Source organism: Phascolarctos cinereus, unplaced genomic scaffold (genome assembly GCF_003287225.1).
Source record: "Phascolarctos cinereus isolate Bilbo 61053 unplaced genomic scaffold, phaCin_HiC Scaffold_5;HRSCAF=322, whole genome shotgun sequence".
In the NCBI taxonomy this organism is placed as follows: domain Eukaryota; kingdom Metazoa; phylum Chordata; class Mammalia; order Diprotodontia; family Phascolarctidae; genus Phascolarctos; species Phascolarctos cinereus.
The window spans coordinates 247,287,063-247,314,833 of NW_027555958.1; the positions used below are offsets into that span (position 1 = coordinate 247,287,063).

Here is a 27,771-nt window from a genome sequence, read left to right on the forward strand (position 1 = left end):
TCTTGAAGAGAAAGGAATTCTATGAGATGGAGGTGAGGAGATAGTGCATTCCAGACACAGGGGCTAGCCAGTGCTGAGGTTCAGAGACCAGAGATGAAATGTCATGTATGAGAAGGCCAGTGTGATTGGATTGCCCAGTGAGGGCTAGGAATAATATCCAATGAAACTGGAAAAAAGTTTGGGACTAGATTGTATAGGGTTTTAAAAGTTAAACATAGTTTATAGTTTATCTTAAAGGCAATAGGGAGCCTTTATTGGGAGAGTTTATTGAGTGGGGGAGTGATATGGTCAGATCTTTGCTTTTCCCTATAACCTCCCCCATCCCCAAATCACACAGTAGGAGTCCACTGCTTTCTGAGGCAGCCCATTTATCTTTTGAGCAGCTCCAATGGTGAATGTAAGTGGGATGGACTAGAGCATTTCCCTTGGAGCTAGAAATGCCCTCTGATCCCTTTCTGTGGGATGTGTGTGCTGGCCCCTTGCTAAAGGACATGTGTAAATGTCTAGCTTCATGGGAGGTTCTCTAATCTGCCTCTTGCTGCATTGGGAGGTTTTCTCTTATATGGAATCTAATATTCCCCTCTGTGCCTTCTATCCCCGATCTAATCACTGCAAACTTTCCTTTTTAGAAACTAAGGTGTCAAGTCCCCTAACCCCTTGTTTCCCATGAGACTCAGCCTGATTCTGTCGTTGAAATTTAACACCCTAAAGTGTCTGTGGTCCTTGGCATGTACCATGAGCCTCACACTGTGGTAGAAAGCTTAACCATACTGCCATCCGGTGAGGAACAAGGCTGGTTACTGACAAACTGGTCATTCTTTTTCGCATACACACTTCCGTCCCTCAAGCACTCCACTTCTCAAACCCTACATCATGGCATGGAAGCTGATTTTCATCTTTCTGTCTGCATGCCCAGGTGATGGGGACAGTTCCCTGAAGGGAGCAGGGAGGCTTGTGAGAGGGTGGAAGATACCAAGTTGCCCAAGGGAAATAGGGATAAGGGAAAGGAATGTCAAGGGCCCTAAGGAATCATAGATAGGTAAGAGCTGTGGGCTAATAGGCCAGATACCTGGGCTCAGAAGGAGAGTGGGAAGCACCAGGTGATGAGGAATGGGAATGGGAGCTACCCTCCACAGAGATGGGGTATGGTATTCCTTTCCTTCACCTCCTCTTCTCCAAGTCTCCCAGGCCAGGATTTTTTGCTATTTGCTGTTGTTGTTTCCTTCCCCTCTTCCCACTCCCTTTCCCTTCTTCTGAATTTCTCCACTTCTTGACTGGGTTCTCTGGACGTCTCCTGCTGTTTCATGATACTTTTCCAAAGATGAGACACCAAAACATGGCCCACCTTAAGCCTTGTTCATGACTAGGAAGCTCAGTTTCCCCTAAACAGGAGAAAGGGACTAGAAGAGAAGGGTTTATTAAAAACCCAACAAATTAAGTGAATCTGTCATCTAAAGAAATGGGTTATGATGATTAGTTAGAATGGTAGCTTTCTTAATGAAGTTAATTTTTAAAAAATGTCTTGCTTCAATAACAGAGTTCTGAAATGAATAGGCTTAATTAGTAATGTTCACTAAGATTTAATCAATTGTTTTAGCTATAGAACTTAATCACCAGAGGTGATTAATTAGTGCTGTTTCTCAATCACATAGATCAGACCTGCACAACTTGTAAACTTCATCAGGCCACAGATAGGTTAGACTAGAGACTGATGGCGATTGGTTGCTGTGAGTTATGTGACAGCCACGCGAAATCCTTGGGGGGTTGTATGTTGTGCAGGCCTGATATAGATTAATTAGTGTTATTCATTAATGAAAAATTAGTGACATTTGTTTACTATCAAGTATTGGGGCTTTGCTGAAGACATTAACCAGAGTCAATTAATTAGGCTTCCTCACAGCAAGACTGGATGAATTGGTCAGCTGGGACTTATACCTAAAAAGTAACTACCCAAATAGGTCAATAAGTGAAGAAAGCTAAAGAATAATGGGGTGAGGAGAAAGAATTAAGTTTCTTATTCAAATAAGCAGTATTAAGAAACTTTGGGTCTTTTTTGTTTTTTGTTTTTGCTTTTTTTGGTGAGGCAATCAGGGTTAAGTGACTTGCTCAGGATCACACAGCTAGTACGTGTCAAATGTCTGAGGTCGGATTTGAACTCAGGTCCTTTAAGAAACTTTGGAAAAGAAAGCTATGGCTCATTTGGGGGCAAGTCATTAGCATCCTCAGTTCCTTAATTATGTGGTTTCTCCCCACTAGGGCTCTCACTCCTGGGGTGTTAGAACCTTTTCTGCATCCTCTTCTCTCCTTAGAATAGGAAAGCCTCCTCCTCATCATCCTTCTTTGTCTATCCACCAGGTGCCTCTCCTCTTTCCATCTTCCAGCCCCCCAGCATCCAGGCCCAGGAGGGCGGCTCTGTCTCCCTCTCCTGTTTGTTCAACATCAGTCAGGAGGGCCCTGCCATTGGCTTTGCCACCTGGTACCTGGATGTAGTAGCCCCAGACAGGGAGGTGAATAACAAGACATTGGAATTCAGGGGCCGTCTTGAAGGCTCTGATCAAGCCCAGTTCCTCTGGGACCGGCTGATTGAGCTACGGATACGGGACATCAGAGTATCTGATGCTGGACTCTACCTGTGCAAGGTGGAGATACTGGGGTCAGGGAGCGGAACTGGAGAAGGGACCAAGCTGGTGGTGAAGGAAGGTGAGCATGCGCGCGCACACACACACACACACACACACACACACACACTTTTCCCTTTTACTTCTTTCCTTTATTCCAGGGAATGAGCCTTCTTACTCAGCAATAATTTATTAAGTTCCTACTATGTGCTAGATACTGTACTAAGCACTGAGGATACAAAGAAAAGCAAAATCTCTGCCCTCTGCCCTCAAGGAGCTCACATTCTAATGGGGGAGACAACTATGTATATATAAGATAGAGACAGTGTAAGTGGGAGTAATCTCAGAGAGAAGGTGCTATGCTGAATAGCTCTTTCAATGCTCTACTTGGTAGGCAAGAACTTTTTTCTTCCCTATGTCTCTGCTACCCCAACATCTTTCAAAAATGAAAATATTCTTTTCCACAGCCCTCTTTCCTTTACTGTTTCCCCAGATCTAGGCTCTCCTTGGCCAAAAGTGTTCCCACTCTTCCTTCGGGCGGCCCTCTACATTTTCAGCTTGGCTTTTGTGGTGATAGGGACCACTCTGTATTACAAGAGACAAGTGAGTAATAATGCAAATGGCTGTAGAAGGAAGATGATGGCTGAGGTGGAAGTGGGAAGAAACAGAGATGGAAAGAAATAATAGATTAGAGCCCTCTGTCACTCTACTTCTCTTTTCTCCTAGGTCGCAATCACCAAAGGACACCAGAGTACCCTGTTACCTAGAACTTCCCAAGAGAATCCCAGTAAACCTCCAGCTACCCCATAATCAACTACTTTTGTCTTTTCCCTTTTATGCTTCCAGAGGTCCTCCTCTCCCCAGACCTGTCTGTTCCCATACTCTATAAACTCCCTTCTTTTAAGCTCAGAATTTAGAGTTTAATTGGTTGGGGGAGGGTAAGGGAAACAATTCCTAACAATGAAGAACGCAGGCTAGCAGCTTTGTGCAGTGGGAAGAGCACCATAAATTTGGAGTCAGAAGATCTAGGTTTGAAGTCTGGCTCTGAAACACACTGACCAGCCCTATGTCTTTGGGCTAGTCACATCATCTCTAAAACTCAATTTTCTAATCTATAAATAAAGTTATTGGACTAGATTATGTCTAAGGTCCTTCCAGCTCTAACCTCAACCTGTTCCCACCCCATCCTAGAGTATAGCTCAAAACTTTCCTCCTCTCAGAGGTACTGGCTGGAGGGAATTTTTTAAAATGTATTAAAATTTTATTTATTTATTTACTTACTCATTTGTTTGTTTGTTTGTTTATAACAATGTGACCATATTTCTCTTCTTCAAATTCCTCAACCCTGTTAAAATCTTGTGGGTCAGGAGTAAACAAAGAAATTGTTCTCCTGCCTTCTGAAGAGATCTGGGGTCCTTGGATTTTCCCTTCTTCACTATTTTCCAAACCACAATCCTCCCTCCCAACTGAAAATTGAACCCCCTATCCTAGAGAGGAGAAGGGGTAGAGAGACCACCTTGAACCTGGAAATGCCTATTTTGAATTTAGGTCTTGCAATACACTGGGAGGCCTGAGACGTTTAAAGTGGTAGAAACAAAACACTCTTTATTAGGTTCACTGAGAGTCTCCCCCCTGGTTGTAGTCTTGGAGGAAGACAGGAAGATGGCAGGGTCATCACCAGACTGAAGCTTGGGTCTCCCCATTGTCACTGAGCATTTTTGGTGGGCTTCATTACAATTTCTGGGGGCCCGCTGGTACAAACTTCTTGGATATGGCCTCTGCAGTTGCAATTAGGCATGGCTACTCTTCTTGACACAGGCATAGTCCCCGCTGCGATCATTTTGAGGAACTTCTCCAGCTCCTTCCCTTAACCCAGCTGTAAGCCCCTGGAGAGATGCATAATGAAGCTGTTGCTCCAAAGAACCATCCTAAAGGGATAGAGAAAGATGGTCAGAACTGTCAGGAAGCAGTTCTACCAAGAACCTCACCCCCTCCATGCCGCTGGTTCTTTCCTTAGTTTATTCTTTCGCCCATTACCCCCATTCTCCATATCTCTAGCTCTTGGCCCTTTCCCCACACACCAACAGACCCCCAGAACTCACCCTGTCCCTCTCCAACCTCATCACTGTAAAAAAAAAAAAAGACAATTCAGCAAGTCTTTTTCTAAAAAATGAATGAATAAAAAGACATTTATTAAGCATTTACTATATGCCAAGCACTGTGCCAAGTGCTGTTGGAAGACAAATGGAAAATTGAGACAGTTTCTGTTCTCAGAGAGCTCTCTTCTAGACCACTCAATTCCTTCACCTTCCTATCTAGGGAAACTACATCCCAAGTGACCAGCTGAAAATTGTCCCTCTTCTCCCATTTCTATCCTCTGAAGAATTCTTTCGTAATTCCGTGTTACTCCTGGGCTTAACAACTTCCTCACCCTGAGTCTTTTAGGAAGAGTTATCTTGAGTATTGGGGGGCAGTAGGAGGGCCTGTGGTGCTGGGAGAGGGCATTTGGAGAAAATTAGGTGGGGTGTATGTATGAGAAGATGCTAAAAGCATACATAGTTTTCGGACATGACCAGTATAGGCATTTGTTTTGCTTGACTATGCATATTTGTTACAAGAGTTTTGTTTTTGTCTTTGTCTTTTTTTTTTTTTCAATTAGAGGGGTTGGGGAGAAAATAGATTTTTGCTCATTAAAAAAAAAACCTTACTTTTTTTTTTTAAAGAGGGGGTTGCCATAAATGGCTGGGAGGGAAAAGCTGGTCCCCAGAGACAGATGCAGCTGAGGGTAGAGAGGGGAGTAAGAAAATCAAATTGATTCTATTTTGTAATTGATTCTATTCTGTATCACTGCCTACATTTTGTATACTGCCTAAGTCACATTTCTTTATCTCTGAGTTAAGTTCAGAAGTTCGGGTTTCTTCTCTGAGTTAATTAAGTTTAAAAGTTCAGTTTTCCTACTAGTCACTGTTCTATTCTTGTGTAATCTGTTATCCCTGAAGGATACTTGTGGATGCCAGGGAATCTGGTCTGTTGTCTCTGCAACATTGGCTGTCCTTCAGAAAAGTCTGGTTTGTTATTGCTGTGATACTAGCTAGTCTTGCAGGTGGACAACCCAGTGAGCTTTCCATAGTGACAAGACAGAAGGAGGGGTTGTTACTAGCCCACATTCCCAGTTTCCTACCAATCACATTGTTTTCCCCATCTATGATGCTGCCTTCTAGCTTTTGTATGCTCCTCCATTTGTCTATAAAAAATAATCTGCCTAGGAGCAGCTAGGTGGCACAGTGGATAGAGCTCTGGCCCTGGAGTCAGGAGGATCTGAGTTCAAATCCAGCCTCAGACACAAACATTTACTAGCTGTGTGACCCTGGGCAAGTCACTTAACCCCATTGCCTGGCCAAAAAAATAAAATCTGCCTGCCCTCATTTGAGGTCTTTTGACTTGCTGAGGAGCTAAAGACCCCTTTATTGGTAATTTGCTCGGAATTTTGTGCCTCAGTTTACCTTAATTTTAATTGTTACAGGAGGGAGAGAAGAGGGTTGCCTATGACTGGCTCCAAGGCTTACCTCTTTTTCGAAGCTGGTATGTACAGACAGACAGAATGAGTACAAGCAGGAACAGGAGGCCCTCCACCCCTCCTATTGCCCACCATATGTAGGTTTCTACAGGAGAGAAAACAATTTGGCAGATATTAATATTCCATGTCTTCCTTATATCTAGATGATACATTCCACCCTCCAATCAGAAAAAGTACAAGTTCCATCAGAGAAATCTCAAAATACTTTACTTCCTATAAGATAGTCTACCACTCAGAGTGGTATCTCAGAGCTATCTCACCTCCTATCTCCTCCCTTTTAGGTCTCTCTCTCTCTTTGCCTTCCTCCCTCCCCCCCACTTCCTACCACAAGTCTCCATTTTGTCTTCCAGGTTCCACTGGGCACCTTTGTTGTAGCAGAGCATGGTTGGTTTGTAGAAAAAAGGGTTCTCGCACCAAAGGAGAAGGAATCTGGAGCAAGGGGCATGGGGGTTGGTGAATATAGGAGGTTGCTTCATCATATTTCTTGAAGCAGAGAAAGCTCCTTCAGTTGTAATTCAAGAGGGGGTTGTCCTTATACAGACACAGTAACGTAGTGTTTGATAAACCTAAAGTCCACAGCTACTAGGGTAAGAACTGATTATTTGATAAAAAATGTTGGGAAAACTGGAAAGAAATTTAAGGCATGGACCAGCACTGCCTAACAAGGTAAGTTCCAGTTGGGTCTGTGACTTAGACATAAAGGATGACATAAACAAATTGGAAGAGCAAGGAAGAAATTACCTTTCTGGTCTGTGGTTAAGGGAGGAAGAGTTTTTGACCAAACAAAGGATAGAGAGGATCATAGAATAGAAACAATTTTGACTACATAACATTAAGATTTTTTACATGAACAAATCCATTGCTCCTAAAATTAGAAAGAAAACATCTTTGCAGCAAGTCTTTCTGAATAAGGTCTTATTTCCAAAACATGTAAGGAATTGGCTCATATTTATAAAAATAAGAGTCACTTCCCAATTGATAAATGGATATGAACAGGCAATTTTCAAAGGAAGAAATCTAAGCTATCAAGAGCCATATGAAAAAAATGCTTTAGATAGCTAATAATTAAAGAAATGCAATTTAAAGCAACTCCAAGATTCTACCTCACATCCATCAGATTGGCAAAGCTGATAAAAAAAAAAAAGGAAAATGACACTTGTTGGAGGGGCTAGGGGAAAACAGGCACATTAACTCTGTGAAGCTATGAACTGATACAGCCATTTTAAAAATCAATTTGGAACTATTCCCAAAAAATCATTAAACTGTGCATACCCTTTGAATTCAGCAATATCACTACTAAGCCTACACCCCCAAAGGGATCAGATAAAGAGGAAAAGGAGTCATAAGTAAAAAAGGTATTTATAGCAGCTCTTTTTATACTAGAAAAGACCTGGAAACTAAGGGGTGCCCAAATGAATTTGGCATATGAGTGTAATACAATACTGCTGTTCCATGAGAAATAAAAAAGGGACAACTTCAGTTAAACCCAGAAAGACTTATATGAGCTAATACAGAAATGGGCAAACTATGGAGAACAATTTATACAATAATTAAGCAACTGAAACTAAACCACTTTGAAAGACTTAAGAACTCTGATTTATGTAATGACCAACCACGATTCCAGAGGACTCATAATGAAACATGCCCCTTACTTCCTGACAGAAAGGAGATGTACTCTGTGTGCAAAATGAGGCATATTTTTTGGATCTGGCCAATATGGAAATTTGTTTTGCTTGATTATGCATATTTGTTACAAGAATTTTGGTTTTGTTGTCTTTTTCTTTTTCAGAGGAGTCAGAGAGAAAATAGATTTCTGTTCATTGAAAAAAAAAACTTAATTAAAAAAAAGTAGGGGTTGCCCTACATGACTGATAGGAAAAGCTGGTCCCCAGAGACAGACACAGCTGAGGGTAAAGAGGGGAGGGAGAGAGGAGGGTTGCCTGTAACTGGCCCCAAGACTTCTGCCCTTGCACTTCCTGTCCTCCAACCACTGGTTCCTGTTTCAGAGTAGAGTGGGGCCCTTGACTCCACCCCAGGGCCAGACATAACTGACCAGAGCTTGGGAACTGGGAACTCATGAGTTCTACATTGTGATGGGGGCAGGGTGAAAATACCATTCTGTAGGGGAGGGCAAAGAGTGAGGAAAAAGATAATGATTTTTAAAATTTGGGGGAACTTAAGAAGAAATACCTCTACCTCCCCCACCCCCACCATTCATTCCGGTCTCTTCTCCCCCAGGGAACCCAGATGTCCAGACTCCCAGAAACAAATTCTCCCTCCCTCCCTGTAGCATCCATTCCGGGTCCATCCTTCCTCTTTCCAATCCCCACCTCCTTTAGAGATCCAGTTATGCAGCTAGCAAGGGTCTCTGACCTGGAATAGACTCCAGAATGAGCTTTGCTTCCTGGGGCAGAATAGAAGATTCTTATTGCTCTCCCTCTTTTCACCCAGTCCCCCATTGTAGATCATCCTAAAGTACTCAGAGAGAGAAAGTTGGGCTATGGGGTTTGGGATTGGAACATATTCCCTTCCATAAATCAGTGTCCACCAGAGGCCTCCTCCCCATGACACACATCCTTTACAACCAAGTCTTGAGAGGATCAAGACCTCCAGGCAGCCTTCCCTGATTATTCCTGATTGCTGTCTTATATAATATCCTCTCAACACTCAGCATTAGAGGCCCAGTGTCTCCTCTATCAGAAAGGGATGAGAATGGACACTTCTTTTGGCCTTGGAGCTCTTTTTAGGGTGAGAATCAGAAAATATACCTTGTGTTTGCTCCTTCGTTTTCTTTCCTCCTGCGTGACCAACACAGGGCACTATTCAGAGGAGTACTTGGCTAACCAACGGGAAAGATAAATGTCCAGGTCTCCATCCTTTCCCTTCCAGGGAATTCCTTCTCTTTTCCCCACCAACCAATTAGCCTCGATCCAAGTCTTTGTCCCAGAAAACTTAATCTGCTTCCATGTCTCCCTCTTATGTGTAGAATCAGGCCTTCAATTAACAAGTATTTGTTAAGCATGTGTCAGTCAAGTGTGATGAAGTTTAATAAGATTAATAATGATGTTACACAGATGTTGGCTCTTATGCAACTCCTTTCAGAGGCTCCATGTGACATTTGGGTTGCTGCTGTAGCACTAGCAACCAGCTGGAGTGCTATCTTCCTTAAGGAAGCTAGGGGATTATTGCTGTAGTTATCAAGGAGTTGTTGTTCAGTCATTTTTCAGTTGTGTCCAACTCTTTGTGACTCCATTTGGGGTTTTCTTGGCAAAGAAACTGGAGTGGTTTGCTATTTCCTTCTCCATCTCATTTTACAGCTGAGGAAACTGAGGCAAGCAGGGTTAAATGACTTGCCCAGGGTCACACAGCTAGTGAGTATCTAAGGCCAGATTTGAACTCAGGAAAATGAGTCTTCCTGTCTCCAGGCCTGGCACTGTATTCAATGTGCCACCTAGTTACCCCAAATCAAGGAATGCATATGGTATATAATTTGTCCAACAAGTGGCAGTCTTTTCAATCCAAGTGGTACCATCAGAGTTGCTCTGATGCCTGCCTAAAATGAAAGAGCCTTCCTCTGAAATATCCCATGATATCTCAGAACACCCCCCCCCCCGGCTTCCACCAAGCTAGTGTACTGGATGGATAACCCACCTTCTCCCTCTCCCCCTCCCTTTCCCCCTCACTCTCCTTCTCCCTCTCCCTTTCCTTCTCCTCCTTCTCCCTCTTCTTCTTTTTCTCTTTCTCTCTCTCTCTCTCACACACATACACACACACCTACCACCAACACCAACACCATTTAATGAATTTTACTTCAGGGGTTGTTATAAAATATTTTCAAGATTGCTAAAATAGGAAAATCTCTAGCTTGCTATGCCCCACCTTGTATCTGAGATTTTTCTTCTTCCATCTCAATGACCCTCTGTGTTTATAAAGCCCAGTCAATCAATTTCTGCAGCCATATAGTTCATTTAACTTAGTGAAGTCACAAGGGGAAAAGTTTGAATGCCATTACACAAGTTAGATATGCCATCTCCCAGAACCTCCTTTCAAACCCAAAGGTTCATGAACAAGGGATAAAGGGAATAGTCCTGGATGGAGTTCAGGACCCAGCTCTAGGTCTAGGTCTAGACCAGTGAAAACAAGGAAGAAATTTGGGGGAGTGACAAGAGATGGGTTAGTCTAGTGGTCTTCTTACCAGTCCAGAGGTTTCACAATGTCTTGGTTGCTGTCTCTCCACAAGGGTCCTTGACTGGCTGCTCTCTGGACCTTGGACTCTTCTCCCCCACAGGTCTGGTTCAGATGCATCAGCAGTGGCAGCATAGCCTTCCTGAAGCTCTAAGTCTATAGGGCAAAAGGCCAAAAGTCAAAGGCAAAGCCCAAAATCTTATCACTTTGATCTTCCTTCCCTCTTCCTTCCTCCTGTCATGAGCAATAGAAGATGAGGGAAGAAAAGAGGATGGCCATTTTCAGAGACTCTATTTTTCCTCATTCTGATCCCTAAACTACATGATACTGGGAAAAATATTAATTAGGAGATAAGAAGGTGGTATGACCATCAGTCATAATAGTGCAGTACTTTGGGGTTTACAACATGTTTTTCTTAAAATAATACTTGTAAAGAAAACTTTCTATGCCACTTTTTCACTGTTTTAATAGCTCCTGCCCATTTCCCAGCCCTTTGTATTCTAGCTTCTGTCCCCACAACTCAATTAAAATTGCTCTCTCCAAGGTCACCAGTGATCACTTCATTGACAAATCCAGTGGCCTTTTCTCAGACATCATCCTCTGTGACCTCTCTACAGTATCTGACAATGTTAATAACCCATCTTCTTCTGGGCACATTCTCCTCCTTGGGTTTCACGACATTGCTCTGTCATGGATCTCTATCTATATCATCCTCTGTCCTTCACAGCACTGTCATCACCCTTATTGAATGAATGTCTCCAAGCCTCTGTCCAGGGTCTTTTTCTCTTCTTTCTTTACACTCTTTCTTTTGGTGATCTCATCCGTGACTCACGGATTCCAATTATCATCTATTTTGCTGATGACTCCCATATTTATACATCTAACCCTCATCTCTCTTCTGAGGGCTATTTCTACATCTTTGACATGTCTAAAACAGAACTCATTATTTTCCCTCCTATCTTCCTCTCCTTTCCTCCCCTTCTCATAACTTTCCTCTGTCTATTAAAGGCACCTCTATTCTAAGTCACTCAGTTTCAAAATCTAGGTGTCATTTTTTACTTTTCACTTCTGTTCTCATCATACAATCCAATCAATTCCATGCCTTGTCAATTCCACTAATTCAACATCTCTCACATTCATCCCTTTCTCTTTACTTACGCAACTAACCTGGTTCAAACCATCTCTCTTCATCATCTCTCTTTAAATCTTCATCTGGACTGCTGCAATCATCTCTTAATTAGTATTCTTAGCCCCAATCTCTCTCCTCTCTAAACTGTCCTCTGCACAGTTGCCAAACTGATATTTCTGAAGTTCATTCCTCTGCTTAAGAAACTTCAGTAGTTGATCCAACCATTCTGGAGAGCAGTTTGGAACTATGCCCAAAGAGTTATAAAACTGTGCATACCCTTTGACCCAGCAGTATCACTTCTAGGTCTGTATCCCAAAGAGATCATGAAAATGGGAAAAGGACCCACATGTACAAAAATATTTATAGCAATTCTTTTTGTGGTGGCCAAGAATTGAAAATTGAGGGGATGCCCATCAGCTGGGGAATGGCTGAACAAGTTGTGGTATATGAATATAGTGGAATACTAGTGTTGCAGAAGAAATTATGTGCAGACAGACTTCAGAAAAACCTGGAAAGACTTAACATGAACTGATGCTAAGTGAAGTGAGCAGAACCAGGAGACCATTGTACACAGTAACAGCAACATTGTGTGATGACTAACTTTGATAGACTTACCTTTTCTTAGTAATGCAAGGATCTAAGACAACTCCAAAAGATTTATGATGGAAAATGCTGTCCACATCCAGAAAAAGAACTATGGAATCTGAATGCAGATCAAAGCATACTATTTGCTCTCTCTTTCTCTTTTTCTCTCTCTCTTTGTTTCTTTCTCATGGTTCTTCCCGTTGGTTTACAACATGATTAATGTGAAAATATGTTTAATATGAATGTATATGTAGACCCTATATCAGATAGCATGCCATCTTGGGGTGGAGGAAGGGGATGGAGGGGGAAAAAATGTGGAACTCAAAATCTTATGGAAGTGAATGTTGAAAACTAAAAATAAATAAATAATTTCTTAAAAATGTTAATTAACTGACAAAAAAAAAGCAGCCTCAGTGGTTCCCCAATGGCTTGAGGGTAAAACCTAAACTCTTTTAGCCTTTAAAGTTCTTCATAATCTGACTCTAGTCCATTTTTCTGGGTTGACTACCTGTTATTCGTAGTCACATATTCTACACTCCTGTCAGACTGGCCGACTTGGTGTACTTCATGCCATCTTCTGATTCCAGGACTTTGCACGAATTGTCCTCCATGTCTGGAATGCCCTCCCTTCTCACCTCTGCCTCCTGGAATCTCTAGCTCCCTTTGAGGCTCAGCTCTTTCAAGTTTTCTCTTTCAAGAAGTCTTTCCTGATTCCCCCAGATGTCAGCTCCCCCCTCCCCTATTATTGTACATTCTTGATGTCACAATAGATACAGCACTGGAGTCAGTGTGAAGAAGAGTGGAGTGGAGGCCTGGGAGTCAGGAAGACCTGAGTTCAAATCCAGCCTTTGACACTAACTAGCTTTATGATCCTGGGAAAGTCACTTAAATTCTATTTATCTCAGTTTTGTCAACTGTAAAATGGAGGTAATAACAGCACCTATCTCTAAAGGTTGTTGTGAGGATCAGATGAGATAATATTTGTAAAGTGCTAGCACAATACCCGATGTATAGTAGGTACTATATAAATGCTTATTCCTACTAAGTGACGAAGTAGATAGAGCTTTGGTCTTGGAGTCAGGAGGACCTCAGTTCAAATCTGACCTCAGACACTTGATACTTACTAGTTGTGTGACCTTGGGCAAGTCACTTAACCCTAGTTGCCTCACCAAAAACCAAAAAAAAGAAGAGACCTAGGTTCAAATTCTGCATCACATACTTACTTGCTATATGACACAGGGCAAGTCCCTTAAGGTCTCAGAACTTGTTTCTTCACCTATAGAATGGTAATAAAACTTGTACTACCTACCTCACAGGATGGTTTTAGGGAAAGGGCTTTGCTCTCTAGGAATGTGAGTGATTCTTATCATCACCTTTCACTTGATGTGATGTCCTACATTATGTGTTAGTTTTATACATGATGCTATCTGTCACCCAACCTTAGCACCTAAAAGATTGTAAGCCCTTTGAGGGCAGGGACTGTGTATATTTTTACATACTCATAGTATCTAGTACAAAGCAGATGTTCAGTAAATGTTTATTGGCTGCTTATCTCTTTAGATATACTCCTCAGTAGCTCTTCATCTGCCTCAGCTGCATTTTTTTTGCAACTGGAGCTGAGCCCTGCTATACAACATTCATTACCAAGACAGGTTTGGGGTATTGACAAGGACATGTAGGGGGTCTGCCTATATCCCGTGCCTGGGCGTATAAGGATAGGGCCACACAAACCTCGTCTCTTTTCCCTTCCCCTCCCCCAGTGCCCAGTCCCCTAAGGGACGTAGGCATCAAGCCATGTAGCACCCTGCCTCCTTCCCGAGTTCAGAGAATCTAGGCGTCTAGTTGCCCTGCCCCACCTCTGGGTAAACAGGAAACTTGGTTGGGGGTTGGTAGAGGAGGAACCATGATGAGAGGAGGGGTATTTGGAAAGTCCCAGACAGGTGTGTACATGGTGTGTGTGTGTTGGAGGGGGTGCCAGTAACCCCACCCCTGCAGTATGAAAGACCCTCCTCTCCGGCTCAGGTCCTAGCTCAGTGCAGCAATGGGGGCTCCAGGGCTGGAGGCCCGTGCTGCTGGACCTAACAAGAAGGGTTGCCTTTTGCTGGCCTCAGTAGGAGCTGCAGTACTGGGGACTCTCCTGCTGTCTGTACCCCTCACTGTCCTGACTATGTTGGCCCTGATGCCCCAAGAACAGGGGGAGCAGGTGAACAGTGGCTATTTGAGTCTCTCTCTGTGACCCCACCTTTGCTGTGGAACATCTCTGTTTCTCTTTCTATGCTCTGGTTTCTTTCTGAGTTTCTGTGTCTTAGGCTTCCCCTCTGTTCACCTCTGTGAAATACCTGGCATCCTTATATCCCTCTGTGTCCCTGTGTGAGCATCTATGACCCCCTCAATTTGCCTCATTCATTGTTTTGCATTTTCCTGACACCTGTGGATCGTACACCCTGACCTTTTCTACCTCTCCTTGCGCTATCAGAATTTGATGCCTCCTTTCTCTTTTCACACTGACTCCCATAACTCTCTGTCTGGCCTTGGGAAATGGGGGTTGGTTGGGGGGAAGAAAGCCTGGAGCTGAAGAATCCAGTTCTTAGATCCAAGTGGAGGAGGAGGTAGTGATGGCCACTGTCTCCCCACCCAGGTAGCTGACCCTTCTGGTCCAGGAGGACAATTGCTGCAGCAACTGGGTAAGGGTGGTTCCCAGTATCTAGATGTGGTCCCCAGGTCCTTCTTCCTACCCCCTTTCACCTCATGAACACAAACATCTAGCTCATGATCTCCATAATCTTGATTCCCTCAAGGACTCTCCCAACCCTTCATTGTTTTTGTTTTTGTTCTTGTTTTTCTTTCTCTGTTTCTCTCTAGGATTTCATAAGCTGCCGGTGGAGTCCAGATCAGATCTCAGTTCCATTCCCCCAGCTGCACACCTCATAGGTAAGGACCAAGGGAAGTGGAGATAGGCTTGAACTTGGGAAGATTTGAGATAAACCTGGAGTGGATCTAGAGTAAACCTGGGTTGGAGTCAAAACCCATCCTGCTCCTTACTGGCTTTTCCATGGGGCTCTTTGTCTCCCTTTTCCCTTTCCTGATTGTCTTTCCTTTTTCATCTCGCATTGTTTCATGTCCACACTCCCCAGCTGGTTCCCCAGTTCTTTCCTATTCTCTTTTTTTCTCTTTGTTCCTATTCCCTAGTGGCATCCTTCCTATTTCTGGTCTCCATTTTCCATTAATTTCTGTCCTACTGCTCCAGACTCATGTCCTAGCTTCCCACAGGGTCTCTCATTTCTATAGCATCCTGGATCTTGGGCTCCCAAGAAAATCTAACCTGAGCTTGTAAAGGTTCCCTCTTCCACAAACCCAGATCTGGATTCCCATACCAAGACCTGTCTGTTGTCCACCAAACTCAGAGTTGAATCCCTTGGGCTATTTAGGACTCTTCTCCTCCTCCTCCACACTCCCTGAATCTTCCAACCTTTCTCCCTCCTATTCAGCCTGTTCTTATTCAGATTCCAAGTAAACTTGCATGATCTGGACAGAATCACTTAGCTCAAGAGCTGGTTCTTAAAAGAGACAGTGTTCAACATTTTGCCCTTATTTTTCCACAGGTGTCTCAAAATCAGGTCATGGGCTGCGCTGGGTGTCAGGACATGAGGAAGCATTTCTGAAGAGTGGAACACAATTCTTGGGGGATGAAGGGCTGCTGGCCCTTCCCCAAGATGGCATTTATTTCCTCTATTGTCACATCGGTTACAGAGGCCGAGCTCCCTCTGGTGGAGAACAGTTCCGCTCTCAGCATCAGGCTGGGGACTTTGGAGTCCCTGTCACCCTCCGCAGTTGGCTATTTCGAACTGGGGGGGCCTCTGGGTCAGGGGAGCCAGAACTGCTGCTTCAGGGGTCTGAGACTGTGACCCCTCCTATGCGGGGAGTTGGGCAGGGCACTTTGTGGTATGCCAGTGTAGGGTTCGGAGGGTTGGCTCAGCTTCGAGGGGGCGAGAGGATCTATGTTAATGTCAGTCACCTTGACATGGTGGACTTCAGGAGGGGGAAGACATTTTTTGGGGCTGTAATGGTGGGATGAAGGACACCTAGATCCTATGGGAAATGTTCATTGGTGGGAGTGCCAGTGACTTGGCTGGGGGGGGTGCAGGTAAAGGGTCCCTAGGGGAAGTGAAGGCTAAATGAGTAGGTCCTAGAGGTAACACTTGGAGGGAGGGAGGGAAGGAGGGATAGATGAGATTGTAATTGTATTAGTTTCTTGAACAAGGAACCCAAGAATATCTTGTAAGTTTTGCCCTGCCAATAAAGATGACTGTTGTTTCTTTTGCCCTGTCTTTTGCTGTTTCTTTTCCTTGCCACCTTACCATGATACAGTCTATTTCTATCCGATGGTCATCCCATCCAAGACACTACCTCCATGTTGTATACTCCCCCTCCCCCTCTACTCAGCCTAATCATAGATTTAGGATTTAAAGTAATCTAGTCCAACCCTTTCATTGAGGTGGGGAATGAGGTACAGAGAAAGTTAAGTGAGCTACCCAACACCACACAAGTAGTAAGTGGGAGAGACAAGATTCAAACCCAGGTCTCCTGGCTCTAAATCCTATGCTCTTTCCTCTGTACCATATGCCATATCAGACTGAGGGTAAAGGGAAGTGTCCCTGCTAAATTTAAATACATCCTCACAACACTCTGGAAAGCTACTCCCACCCCAGCCTAGCACCCCCCTTTTGTCAAGAAGTCTAACCTATTGTCTGTCATCTTCCCAGGCATGGTTTGAGAAATTCAAGGGAAAGGAGGACTTAGACATTAGCCATATCATCAGTCTCTGTCCCTACCTCCAGTCTCTTTATAGTATCCCCAAATCAGCTTTTTTTTTTCTTCCAGGATCAATAATCAAAATTTCTTTAGCCTGGGAAGACTAAAGAGGAAGAGGGGAGTTGGAACCATGTGTATTTTGGCAAAATTCTCCCATCAAGGGAAAGATTTTGGTGTAATTGTTAGTTGTATCATTCAAAAATTACCCGGTTTAGAAAGCCGGCAAGGCCACACAAGGACTATGTCTGAGCCTTACCCGATGATCTCTGCCTGAGTTAGGCCAATGGAACTATGATGCTTCTTTCCCCTGAAAAGTTCTGGGGCCAGGACTTTTATAACAGAGATAAAAAGACATACGGAGGTTGGAAGAGAGATGGAGGGAAGGGTTTCATTTCAGAGAGAAAGTCTCTGTATGGCAGAAAGGAAAGGCTGTCATGAGAGGGGAAATAGGGGTGGGTGGAGAAAATTATCGTGTCATGGGGAGGCAAAAAAGAAAAAGAAAAAAAAGGTTTCGGAGGAAAACATTCTTAAATCCAAGGTGGAATGGAAAGTCCTAGTCCCCAGTTCACACTTCAGGTTGCCAGTTCCAGGAAGAGTGGGGGAAATGGGGTAACAACAGCAGCATCCGCCCCACCACCATTGACCCATTTAGAGCCCCAGTGTGGAGGAAGCAGAGGGGGGACCCAACACTCTATCTAGGTCACTCTTCTCTTCTGGGACCTTGGCTCATTTCATTCCTCCGAAGAATTAGTTGCCCTGAGAAACACAACATATTTGTTCATCTATACAACAAAATTGGGGGTGGAGGTGGGAGTGGGTGGGGAGAAGAAAACTCTGTCCATCTATAGTTTTGTTTCTGTCTCTTGGTTTTACTGCCCATCCTCCTTTCCCCATTGTATCCCAAATCAGAGGGGCCAGACTGGGCAGCAGGTTCTATTTCAGAATTGCTTTTGTTGCTCCGGTTCTGATTTCCTCAACTCTCTTTAGCCTCATTCCTTATAGAACAGGAAAGGTAAGGGAAAGCCGAGAATTTGGGAAAACTAGATCCCTGAAAGGAGTCTGTGGGGGAGGGAAATTGGGCATCCGGACACCTGGCTCCCTGGAAGTTCTTTGGCTGTGACTCAGGTCAAAGGGAATGTTGTCCTTCCCCTGCTCTCTCAGGCCACAAAATCCGGAAACTTCACCTGAGTTGTGGGGAATTCCCCTGATAGCAATTGGAATGCCCAGAATTGGAAATTCCAGTTCTCTAGATATGATTTCCTTTGCCTGGCTCCATTCTTATAGGTGTTCATAGGATTTACAGCTGGAAAGGAAATTAGAGACCATCGGTTGAAGGAGCTGTGGGTGTTCGGCTTGGAGAAAAAAGGACTTGTGGGGAGGAGGAGGGGATAGAGTGATAGTTCTCTTCAAGTAATTAAAAGGCTGTTCTATGGAGTAGGGATTGGACTTGTTCGGATTGGCCCCAGAGGGCAGAACCAGGAGCCGCCCAGGTGGAGTAGTTGTAAAGAGGCCATTATTTTAGCTTGATTTTGGGGAAAACTTCCAAGAGCTGTCCAAAAGGGGAACAGGCTACCTTGAGAGTCGGGGCAGTCCAAGGAGAGGTTAAATGATGATCCCTTGTCAGGTATGTTAGAGTGGTGATTCCTTTTGGCTAGGAGTTGGACAATGACAGTTGCTATGTGATCTAGTTCAGCTCCCTGATTTTACAGATTTAGAAACTGAGGTACAGAAATATTAATGACTTGTCTAAGGTCATACAGTAAGTGTCAGGGAAGGGTGTTTGACTCTGCTTAGTACTCTCTCCAAGATAACACACTTCCTTTCTTTGCTGGCAACGCTTGAAAAATTCCAGGGAAAGGAGGAAAGTCACTCTGAGGGATCCAGATGCTCTATTTACATTGTGCTGGATGGCAACAGCTAATTCCCAATCACATCATAATTTCTCTCATTAATATGAGAACTTTCCCAATACATATAGAACCCCACTTCCCCTCTTTCTCTGACAGGAGATCCTTCGCCACAGACTCCTGCCTTCCCAGGCTAAAGAAATTTGGTTATAGCGAAGAAGAAAAGTTGATTTCAGATGAGATGAGAACACAGGTGTGCAGGAGGAGGCAAGAAGCTAGTTGCATGGGATTAGGAAGGTATGTGTGGAAGAAATGAAGTTTTCAAGAAGTTGGTGGTGAAATGGAGGATAGATGTGTGCTGGGATCCATGGTCAAGAGTCAAGGAAAGGTTTTTATAGGATTGGGAATACCTGAGCAGGTTTATAGGAGTTTGGAAAGAGTTAAACAAATGTGTATTGGAGGTTGGAGAGGATGAGATCAAGGTACAGGTAGGAATGTGACCTTTTGGAGAAGGAGGAAAGGAGGAGAGGACAAGCAATGATAATTGGAATTTTTGAAGAGTAGTGTTGAGGAAGCTCCCATAGGATGGCCTCAATTGGCTTGGTAAAGTAGGAAGCTATTTTTGTCTCTAAGCATCAGGGACATGAAGAGGTTTTTTCTAGTCTTTATCTCTGTGAGATCTCCTGGTTTCTACGATCTTGGAACCTAAGGACTAGAGATGAGGAAGGGATTGTAGAGAAGACTCTCACATCCTGGGGAGAAGGAATTGGGAAGCAAAGAGGAAGGTTTTCTCACCTTGGAATGAGGCAGAGAGAAGAAATAAAACAACTGAATCACTCAGTGCACTGTGATCTCCCAAACACTTTCATCATTTAATAAATAAGCAATAAATAACAATCTCAACAAATTTCAAGTGTTTTCAAAGCAAAGTTTATTTCTCGCCACTGACATATAGGGCGCTTACAGACACGGCTCCCCTGGGGAGCAGAGGTTCAGAGACACAGCGACATACAGCCACTAAATCAGCAATGTAATCAGATCAGATAATTTTTTTTTTTAAATAGGAAGATGGGAGGGTGGACAAGGGGCCAGGATAGGAGACTTGGTTCGGCTCCATTTTCACAGAAAATACTCCTGAGCTGGGGAAACCTCAACATCTGGGTCCCCCATGAATGCTAACCTTCTTAATAAATATATTTAAGAATAAATAAATAAATAAACATACAAATAAATAAATAAATAAACAAACATATTATCTAGTCATAAATAATAGAAACCACCCACGGGGGCAAACAGCAGGGCTCCTGCATTACAATAAATAGAGCAAGAATGATCTGGATTTTGATTCATTTCAGGGTCTAGATCAGATATATACCTCGGGGAGTGTTCTAGAGTAAAAAGGGTTCTCAGGTCACGCTTGTTTTGTGTGCTGGATGCTCTAATCCAGGTCCTAGGTTCCCAGTTTTGGCCTAGGTTCTAAATTGGTTTCAGCATATGGATTTCTTGATGGATTTTATATGTTATTCTGGACCCTGTATTTCTATGGTCCTTGATATGCAGCCAATATCAGTTTATATTACTACTCGCACTCTTCTGACCCTTGTTTTCTCAATGTCCTTTGTCGTATTCTAGCTTGTTCTAAACTCAAGTTCCCAGTCTTTAAAATCACTTTTGAGACCCAAAAAAAGAAGGCAATCAATGGGCATGGAGGAATACTGATATGGTGAATGAAAGGTGAGGAAGGGCATGGGGGCAGGGCTATGACTTCCCTTCTTCTCTCAAAGGGCAATGACCCCAAAATAAACCTGGCCGGACTCAGCAAAGTCAAGATATTTTGGATAGTTGGTTTCAGCGCTGAGCTTATCACCTTTCTCAAGCTGGAAGACACCACCCAGGTAGGTTGGTTCATACCAGGGACTGGCTTCCCTAGCTCCTTGGGCTGCCTTCTGGCATGGACTCTTGATGGCAGCAAGGAGGCTGACTTTGTTTTCGTAGGAGAGTGCAACCCGGGAGATGGTGTGAGTGAGGATCAGGGGTTCACTGGCACAGTCTTCACCCTTGAAAAGGAGCTGGGAGTAGACCAGGTAGAGCCCAGTGGATGGCACCACCAGCTGGTTGTCTTCCAGTTTCATGCCATTGCTCAGGAGGACATTGGCACGCCTTCTCAACCACTGGAGCTGCCCCTCTGCCTGTGGATCAGCTGTAGGGAAAGAGGAAGGAAAAGTTGAGTCCATATGTTTCTTTTGAGTTTCATCTTCCACATTCTGTTCCCTAAATTTTGTTTCCCGCATCTTATTTCTAAAGTTCAAGGCATTCTTCATGTCACATCCCTCAGTTTCTATTCATCCCCATCGAATCCTATCCCTTGCGTTCCTTCTATTCTCTTCATCCTGTTCTTCCAGTTCTAGTCATCTTCTTCTCCACCCTGTCCCTCTTCCTTCCCTCCCAATATTTCTTCCCGCATAGGTTCTGTTTTATCCCCAACATTCCATATCGACTCTCGGCCCATCCCCTGATTCCAGACCCGATTTGGCCCAAGTCCCAAATTTTCAGGTTCTTACCTACAACATGAGCTACAGGCTTGTTACTTTCAGTCTGACAGGATCCTGGGATGGGGGAGAAAAAAGAAAAGGAAGAAATGAAAGTTTAAAACTGAGCTTTAGCTCTCTTTCATTCTCCTTCCACTCCACCAATTTAGAGATGCTTCCTGTCCCCTAAGAACTGTTCCCCCATCCCTATTCCCAGTCTCCTCCCTGATATGTCCCACTTTGGGAATGAAGGTTTAGGAGACTGGGATCATCAACAGGGGACACTTACTGACTCTCTGGGTCAGAGGTTCCATGCCAAGAAAATCTGTGGACTCCTAGAAAAGAGAGAAAGGAGAAGAGGTCAGTGATGACTCATGGACAAAGACAGAGGCTGGGATGTATACTTAAGTGCACCTACACATGCCTCTCATGATTCTCATCTCATTTCTTTTCCCTCATATCTCTCTCCCTTATCATTCCATCTTTCTTTTTGTTTCTCTATCTCCCCATTTACCTTTCTCCTGAGTTCTCCTCCCCTTTCTTCCTTTCTCTCTATCATTCTCTGTCTTTCTTTTTCGCATCTATCTCCCTTACTGCAATTTCCCCATTCCTCTATCTCTCATCATATTTCTCCCTCTCTCTGTCTTATCTCCTTATCCTCCTTTCCCCATCTGTCCTGGCTCCCCCAATCCCTCTCTGTTCCTGTTTCTATGGCCAAGTATTTGTGAGGCATTAGAATAAGTTATCTGTCTCTCACCTCTTCCTTCTGGGGTCCAATCACCCCGAAGTGCAGCAGGCAGAAGAGCATGGTGGCCCCAGCAAGAAGAAGGAAGAAGATAAGTGACAGGCAGAGGCAGCGTCCAGGGCCTTGGGGCCCCCTGGCCTTCCTTTGGAGTGCTTCTTCTGCTAGCTCTACGTCTCGGATCATGTCCTCTGTGCTCATGGTTCCTGTTTTGTGGAGCTGCTCAGTTTCCAGTAGTGTTGTTTTGGGAGAGGCTGAAGTCCAAATCTGTAGTTCCTTGATGCGGAGAGGCAAATGGCCCAGGGGACAGAGAGAGTGTGTGTGTAAGAGAGAGAGAGAGAAAGAGCGCCCAGTGGTTTGGGTTTTTCTAAGGGGTGAAAGAGTTTCAGAGAGCCTGGAGTAGTCTTTCTCCCTCTCTGATTAGTCCCCTGATGTTCTCTGCATGGGAGCTTCTGTCAACTGGGTGAGTGAGCAGCTGCCTTTATATGCCCCAAGGGGAGGGTGCGAGGAGGGCGGGGGAGAAGGCTCTCTCACCCAGCGGGCGGAAAACTTCCCTGGTGGAGAAACCCATGAGCTCATCGTGGAGGAAGCTGTCTGTAGTAGGGGCCCTGTGGACCTTCCCCAAGCTCCTCTCAGTTTCTTCCTTCCAATGGGGGTGGGTATTGGAAAGTTGGACTTGAGGAAACCCATGAGTTTAGGGATATCACTCCCCTTAACCCCAACCATGATTGTAGGAGGGAAGGTGTCCTGGACTGTTTCCCAGTTCTAATTTCCCAGGTCTCTGGACCCTTAGATTTTGACACACCATTCAGGAAAGGCTAGGGCTTAAGTGGTGGACTTAGGGGTTTTCAGACTCAGATGTCTGGGGCCCTGAAAGAACAAATTGAGGTCTGGGAGGTTGGAACTTCCTTGAGAAGAGAGAGAGAAGGGAGAAAGTTGGAGTCCGAGATCTGAATTTCTGAAAGGAATTGGGACATCCCAAAGAGGGTGAAACCAGGCCTGGGAAGATTGTTCTTCTTTCATTCTGACCTCTGGACTCACATCATAGGTTTCATTCTTGGCCTATAGGAATTTTTGGCTCTTCGATGTAGGTCCCACAAGTCCTCCATGATCCCCTCAGAGCATCCCCATATCGGAGTATACATTCCCAGAAGGCCCCTACATTACCTTTGATATCACCCCCACACACCCCTTTATCCCCCATGTCTTTGAAGCCCCTCATATTACTTTCATTCTCCCATAACTTTATGTATATTTCTCCCCAGTTGCCTGCATGTTTCACCATATATCCTTCCTTTCCAACATGGCTCTAAGTATCTTCCCCTTTTGCGTCCCCCTCCACAAAGACCCCTATGTTATCCTATCCTTTAAACAGACAGACAGACAGGCATCTCAGAGGAAAAATATTTATTGAACTTTGCTGAGGGCATAGGTCCAGATAGCGTCCCTAGCACTCTGCTGTCCCCATTTTTACAAGCCCTTCTCCTTCTCACCTGAACCACTCCCTCCCTCCCTCATGCCTTTTCTACTTTTTCTCTATTTTGCCTCTGTGTCTACCTATGTCTCCCTGAGATATCTTTCTGCCTTTCTATCTCTCTCTTCCCATTCTCTGCTTCTCTATAAATAAATAACTTAATAATCACCATTCATAAATAATTTTCCCCATTCCCTGTCCCAACCAACCCCTGATACCCACCCTACACATCCTTTCTTTCCTTTTTCTTTCCATGGCCAGGCTTAAACCCCACTCAGACTACTAGCCAGCCAACCAAATTACTTTTGTCCGGGTATTTCTGGTTAGACTTGAAATTCTCAGTCCAGCATCTGGCAGTGGTTCAGGGGTTGCGGTGTGTGTGGTTGCCTTCACCTCAACCCCCATTCTGGGGAGCCTTCACACCACCCAGAATTCCATCTCTGGAGGTTGCAGAGAAGGGAAATACTTGAAAGAAACTGAGGCAATGGTGGAAGCAGGGAGTGTTGGTGTGGACCCTTGAAACTGTCGGAATAGAGGAAAGGGCCATGGAGGTGGGCCTTGAAGCCATTTTCCTCTTTATTTTTCTATTTCTCTATAGTGCAAAGGCCCCAAAAAAGACACTACTAGGGGACTGGAGCAGGTGAGAGATACCATCTGTATGAGTAGATAGCAGATCTCCCTGGGTAAGCAGGAACACAGCTCCTTGATAGATTGATCTCATCCAGGGTCCTTGGGTCCCTGGGCACACAGACTTCTGGGCACTCAGGAGGGGCACATGAACCTGGTACTTGGAGGAGAAGAGGAGCACCTCATGGCTCAGGTAGAGTAGGGTGGGAGTAATCTCAGAAGAACAGCTGGCTCCTGAGAAGACAACCTGAGAGTAAACGAAGTAGAGGCCGCTTGTGGGGACCAACAGGGAGTTGTTGCTTAGAGAGAAGCCATGTCGGAGGAAAGCGTGGTCTGTGCTTGCCCTCCAACGTATAGAGTCCTGGGTGCTGGGATCTCCTAGGGGAGAGACATAGAAGTCAGGGAGTGTTATGGGGCTGGGGAGAACAAATGTACAGGTCACTGAGGGGAGGGGGGAAACTGGGAGCTGGATGCTTGGGTCTAGGAGGGAAGTGGAGAAGGTGTAACACCTAGATTCTTACCAACAAGGTGGGCAGCTGGTTTGAGGGTGTCTCTTTTTGGGCTCTTCTGGCTGAGATGCTGAGCTGTCTGAGGTGGGGCTGGGCTAGGTGAGTGGGAGTTATCAGGACTGGGAGCCCCCTATGAAAGAACATAGTTAAGAAGGGACCAGAGGGCCAAGATTTCTTTCTTGCCCCTTTAAGCTCCTGACCCCCAGGTCATCCCATCCTGTTGCCTCTCACCTGAGCCCCTGGTGGCTGCAGCCAAAGCACCTGGAGGCTCAGCGCCCCCAGGAGGCACAGGACTCCAGATGAGGTCATGGGGAGAACCTGAGGAGAGAGAAAGAGAAAGTGGAGAAGGGCCCAGGGTGGAGATAATGGGGAGGGGGAGGGGGAGAAAGAGGGAAAGGAAATGGGAAATAAGCACAAAGACAGAAAAGGGAAGATATGGAAAACATAGTGACATAAAGAAGCTGACAGAGATACCAAGACAGAGACACATGTAGAGAGAAAAACAGAAGTACAGAGAGAGAGACAGAGAGAGAGACTAATTGACAGAAATGAGAAATGAGACAGAGAAACAGAAACAGGCAGAGAGGAACAGAAACAGAAGCAGATAGAAAGAGACTGACAGAGAGAAAGTCAGAGACCCAGAAAGAATGAGGTAGAGACCGAGCCCAAGGCAGACCCAGAGAGAGGCAGGTGGAAATAATAGACACAGGAAGCTATGGTGAGAGAATGTGGAATCAGGGGGTTTTAAGGGCCAGGGGGAATGGCTCAGGGTTCAGGAGTGTCTCAGCCAGGGGCCCCTACCTGCTATGAGCTGGGCTTCCTGGGCCCGGACGCCTGGGTCCCTTTATAGAGGAAGCGGCAGCAGGGCGGGAGGGTTCAGGGCCCTAGCCTGGCCGGGGAAGCCCCCGGGGCTTAGAAGAAGGAGCTGGTGTTTCTGCCGAAGGCAGGAAAGGTTGAGGCTGGGAGGTAGAACTGAAGGCTGGGGGCTAGGAGACCAGGGTTCTGGGAAAAGGGAGTGGGGCTAGGAGGGTTTAGGGGAAAGGTAACATGAATGTGAAGGGGTAGGGGGACTGAATTGGAAGAGCCCCCAGAGATCTTCTAGATCTTTATTTCTTTCAGGACCCCTCCATTCTCCCCCCACCCCCCCCGGACTATCCACCCCCATTTTCCTCATTCCCTACTATTTATGTCTATCCCACTTGCCATACACACACTCCTGAGGTCTCAAGTTATATGTTCCTTAGTCCATTGTCTTAACCTGTCTCTAGCATGTGGTGCCTGAGATTCAACAACGAACAAATCATGTAGCCACATGTGACACAGCTTCCCTCTTCCAGATTGAGTCTGTATAGAATTGTTTTCCCCTCCTTATCTCACCCCCTCAGGTGGCACGGTTATCTTTTGTATATTCTACATAAACTCTTAATCATAATTTATACTATACAACATGCCAGTCAAAGTATTGTTAGTGTGAACAGTGTTCAGCTGACAAGATTTCCCATACACAAAACTGTCCTTCCATGTTCTGAGCTACATATATGATATAAAGTGTACTTCAACTCACTCCCCTACTTCCACTCTAACAAAATACACACACACTTGCATAATGGCTCATATTTATCTCTCAAATCTATCACTCATCCTCCAAGTTTGTCACTATCCCCCTTCCTATCTGTCATTTCTTACTTTTTCCTTCCCCTTTGCCTTATCTATTTCCCGTTCCTTTTCCTTATAGCTGGGCTTGTCTGTCTCTTTATCTCACTATCTTTCTGCCATTTCTGTTTCTTTTAATCTTTTCTTGTGCTCTTGTTTCTTTCTGTGTTTTTTTCTGTCATTTGGTAGCGAGGGCAGATAAAGGACAGGGAGACCCCTGAGAAGAATGGAATCAAATAAGTATGATGCACACCCAATCCAAATATCAGTGAGAGACAGAAAGGAGATTGAAAGACAGAAACAGAGTGGAGGAGAAGACTGAGGTACAGAGAGAAACAGAAGAACATGAACAGACTGAAGGATGGGAGGTTGGGGAGTTTGAGTGAACGTGAAGAACTGAAAGAGATCAGGGAGAAACTGAGGGAAGGAGGGAAGGAGGGAAGGAGGGAGGGAGGAGAGAGAGAGAGAGAGAGAGAGAGAGAGAGAGAGAGAGAGAGAGAGAGAGAGAGAGAGAGAGAGAGAGAGAGACAGAGAGAGAGAGAGAGAGAGACTGAAGGACCAAAAGAGGGGGAACCCAAAGAGAAGAGGAGAGTAAGGAACTGAGAGGTGAAAACTGAGGGATAGAGAAATGCGGATAAACTGGGTTTAGGTTTATGAACTCATTTTGAGACTGGAAAAGTTGAAGGCTGAGATAGGATGCTTGAGACTGGTGTCAAAGACATTATGACATTCTACTAGAATCCTGTTAGGAAGGGCAGATCTCAGTTTCAACCTCAGTTTCAGAAACTGAGAAGGATTCAGTTTCTCTCTATGGACAGGCAGGTGGTTAGTCGCAAGGTTTCCCTGTGTGTGAAGGGTGATAATGTGGGGAGCTGGCTCTAACCTAACTTTATGGTGAGGAGCAGGGATGCTTTTACAAAGAAATTAATGAAATCACTGGAGTCTCCATATAGAAAGAGAAATCAAATTAAGGCTCTAACCCAACCCCAGGCTAGAATTTAACATTACTCTAACTCAACTTTAACTCTGTCTTTAATCTCAATTCTAACTCAACACTAACCTTGAATTTAACCTCACAATGATCTTAATACTCACCTTCCAAATCCATTTGGTATTTTATCCTTAATACGATGCAACCTTTATTCCAACACTAACTTTAAATCCTAATCTGTACCTCTAACCTGAACTCCCAACACTAATGTTGACCTCATCTTATTAAACCCATTTCTAACCCTACCTATTAATTCAGTAAAGGTTTGTTAAAGGTATAGCACAGGCAAGCTCCCATGGGAAATACAAAGATGAATGAGACACAGCTGTCTCCACAATGTTTGGAATTTAGTAGGTGAAATTACATATACCCAAATCATTTTAATATAAGGTAATATGTGATGTGTCAAAAGAGAGGCACAAAGTACTACAGTAGTTAGGGGACAGAATATCTGGCTCATCAATAACCTAATTCTTCCTCTGGTATCTTCCCCC

At 44.5% G+C, this 27,771-nt stretch overlaps 4 protein-coding genes across 7 annotated transcripts; 1 reads left to right on the forward strand and 3 right to left on the reverse strand.

Annotated features, from left to right (window-relative positions):
- Nucleotides 1-796: 796 nt before the first annotated feature.
- On the forward strand, nt 797-16,414 carry LOC110199434 (lymphotoxin-beta). 3 transcript variants are annotated; one of them, XM_020974295.2, is made up of 4 exons: nt 797-916; nt 2,356-2,700; nt 3,112-3,221; nt 3,345-3,898. In XM_020974295.2, the coding sequence occupies exons 1-4, from the start codon at nt 874-876 to the stop codon at nt 3,426-3,428; spliced, it is 582 nt and encodes a 193-aa protein (XP_020829954.1). In that variant the 5' UTR covers nt 797-873; the 3' UTR covers nt 3,429-3,898. The 3 variants fall into 3 exon arrangements, with proteins under 3 accessions (XP_020829954.1, XP_078011602.1, XP_020829953.1); XM_078155476.1 differs by lacking the exons at nt 3,112-3,221; nt 3,345-3,898 and adding exons at nt 14,957-15,025; nt 15,697-16,414 and having other exon boundaries at nt 813-916; XM_020974294.2 differs by lacking the exons at nt 797-916; nt 2,356-2,700; nt 3,112-3,221; nt 3,345-3,898 and adding exons at nt 14,047-14,297; nt 14,733-14,778; nt 14,957-15,025; nt 15,697-16,414.
- LST1 (leukocyte specific transcript 1) lies at nt 4,197-6,712 on the reverse strand. The gene is made up of 4 exons (XM_078155477.1): nt 6,521-6,712; nt 6,185-6,280; nt 4,721-4,743; nt 4,197-4,546 (listed from the first exon to the last, which is right to left on the reverse strand). The coding sequence occupies exons 1-4, from the start codon at nt 6,672-6,674 to the stop codon at nt 4,409-4,411; spliced, it is 411 nt and encodes a 136-aa protein (XP_078011603.1). The 5' UTR covers nt 6,675-6,712; the 3' UTR covers nt 4,197-4,408.
- A 3,253-nt stretch (nt 16,415-19,667) lies between the features above and the next one.
- On the reverse strand, nt 19,668-22,476 carry TNF (tumor necrosis factor). The gene is made up of 4 exons (XM_020974214.2): nt 22,039-22,476; nt 21,571-21,616; nt 21,315-21,359; nt 19,668-20,953 (listed from the first exon to the last, which is right to left on the reverse strand). The coding sequence occupies exons 1-4, from the start codon at nt 22,222-22,224 to the stop codon at nt 20,532-20,534; spliced, it is 699 nt and encodes a 232-aa protein (XP_020829873.1). The 5' UTR covers nt 22,225-22,476; the 3' UTR covers nt 19,668-20,531.
- A 939-nt stretch (nt 22,477-23,415) lies between these two features.
- Nucleotides 23,416-25,731, reverse strand: LTA (lymphotoxin alpha). Of its 2 annotated transcripts, XM_020974064.2 has the most exons (4): nt 25,435-25,731; nt 24,865-24,951; nt 24,646-24,763; nt 23,416-24,502 (listed from the first exon to the last, which is right to left on the reverse strand). In XM_020974064.2, the coding sequence occupies exons 2-4, from the start codon at nt 24,940-24,942 to the stop codon at nt 24,090-24,092; spliced, it is 609 nt and encodes a 202-aa protein (XP_020829723.1). In that variant the 5' UTR covers nt 24,943-24,951; nt 25,435-25,731; the 3' UTR covers nt 23,416-24,089. The 2 variants fall into 2 exon arrangements, with proteins under 2 accessions (XP_020829723.1, XP_078011604.1); XM_078155478.1 differs by lacking the exon at nt 25,435-25,731 and having other exon boundaries at nt 24,865-25,337.
- Nucleotides 25,732-27,771: the final 2,040 nt, after the last annotated feature.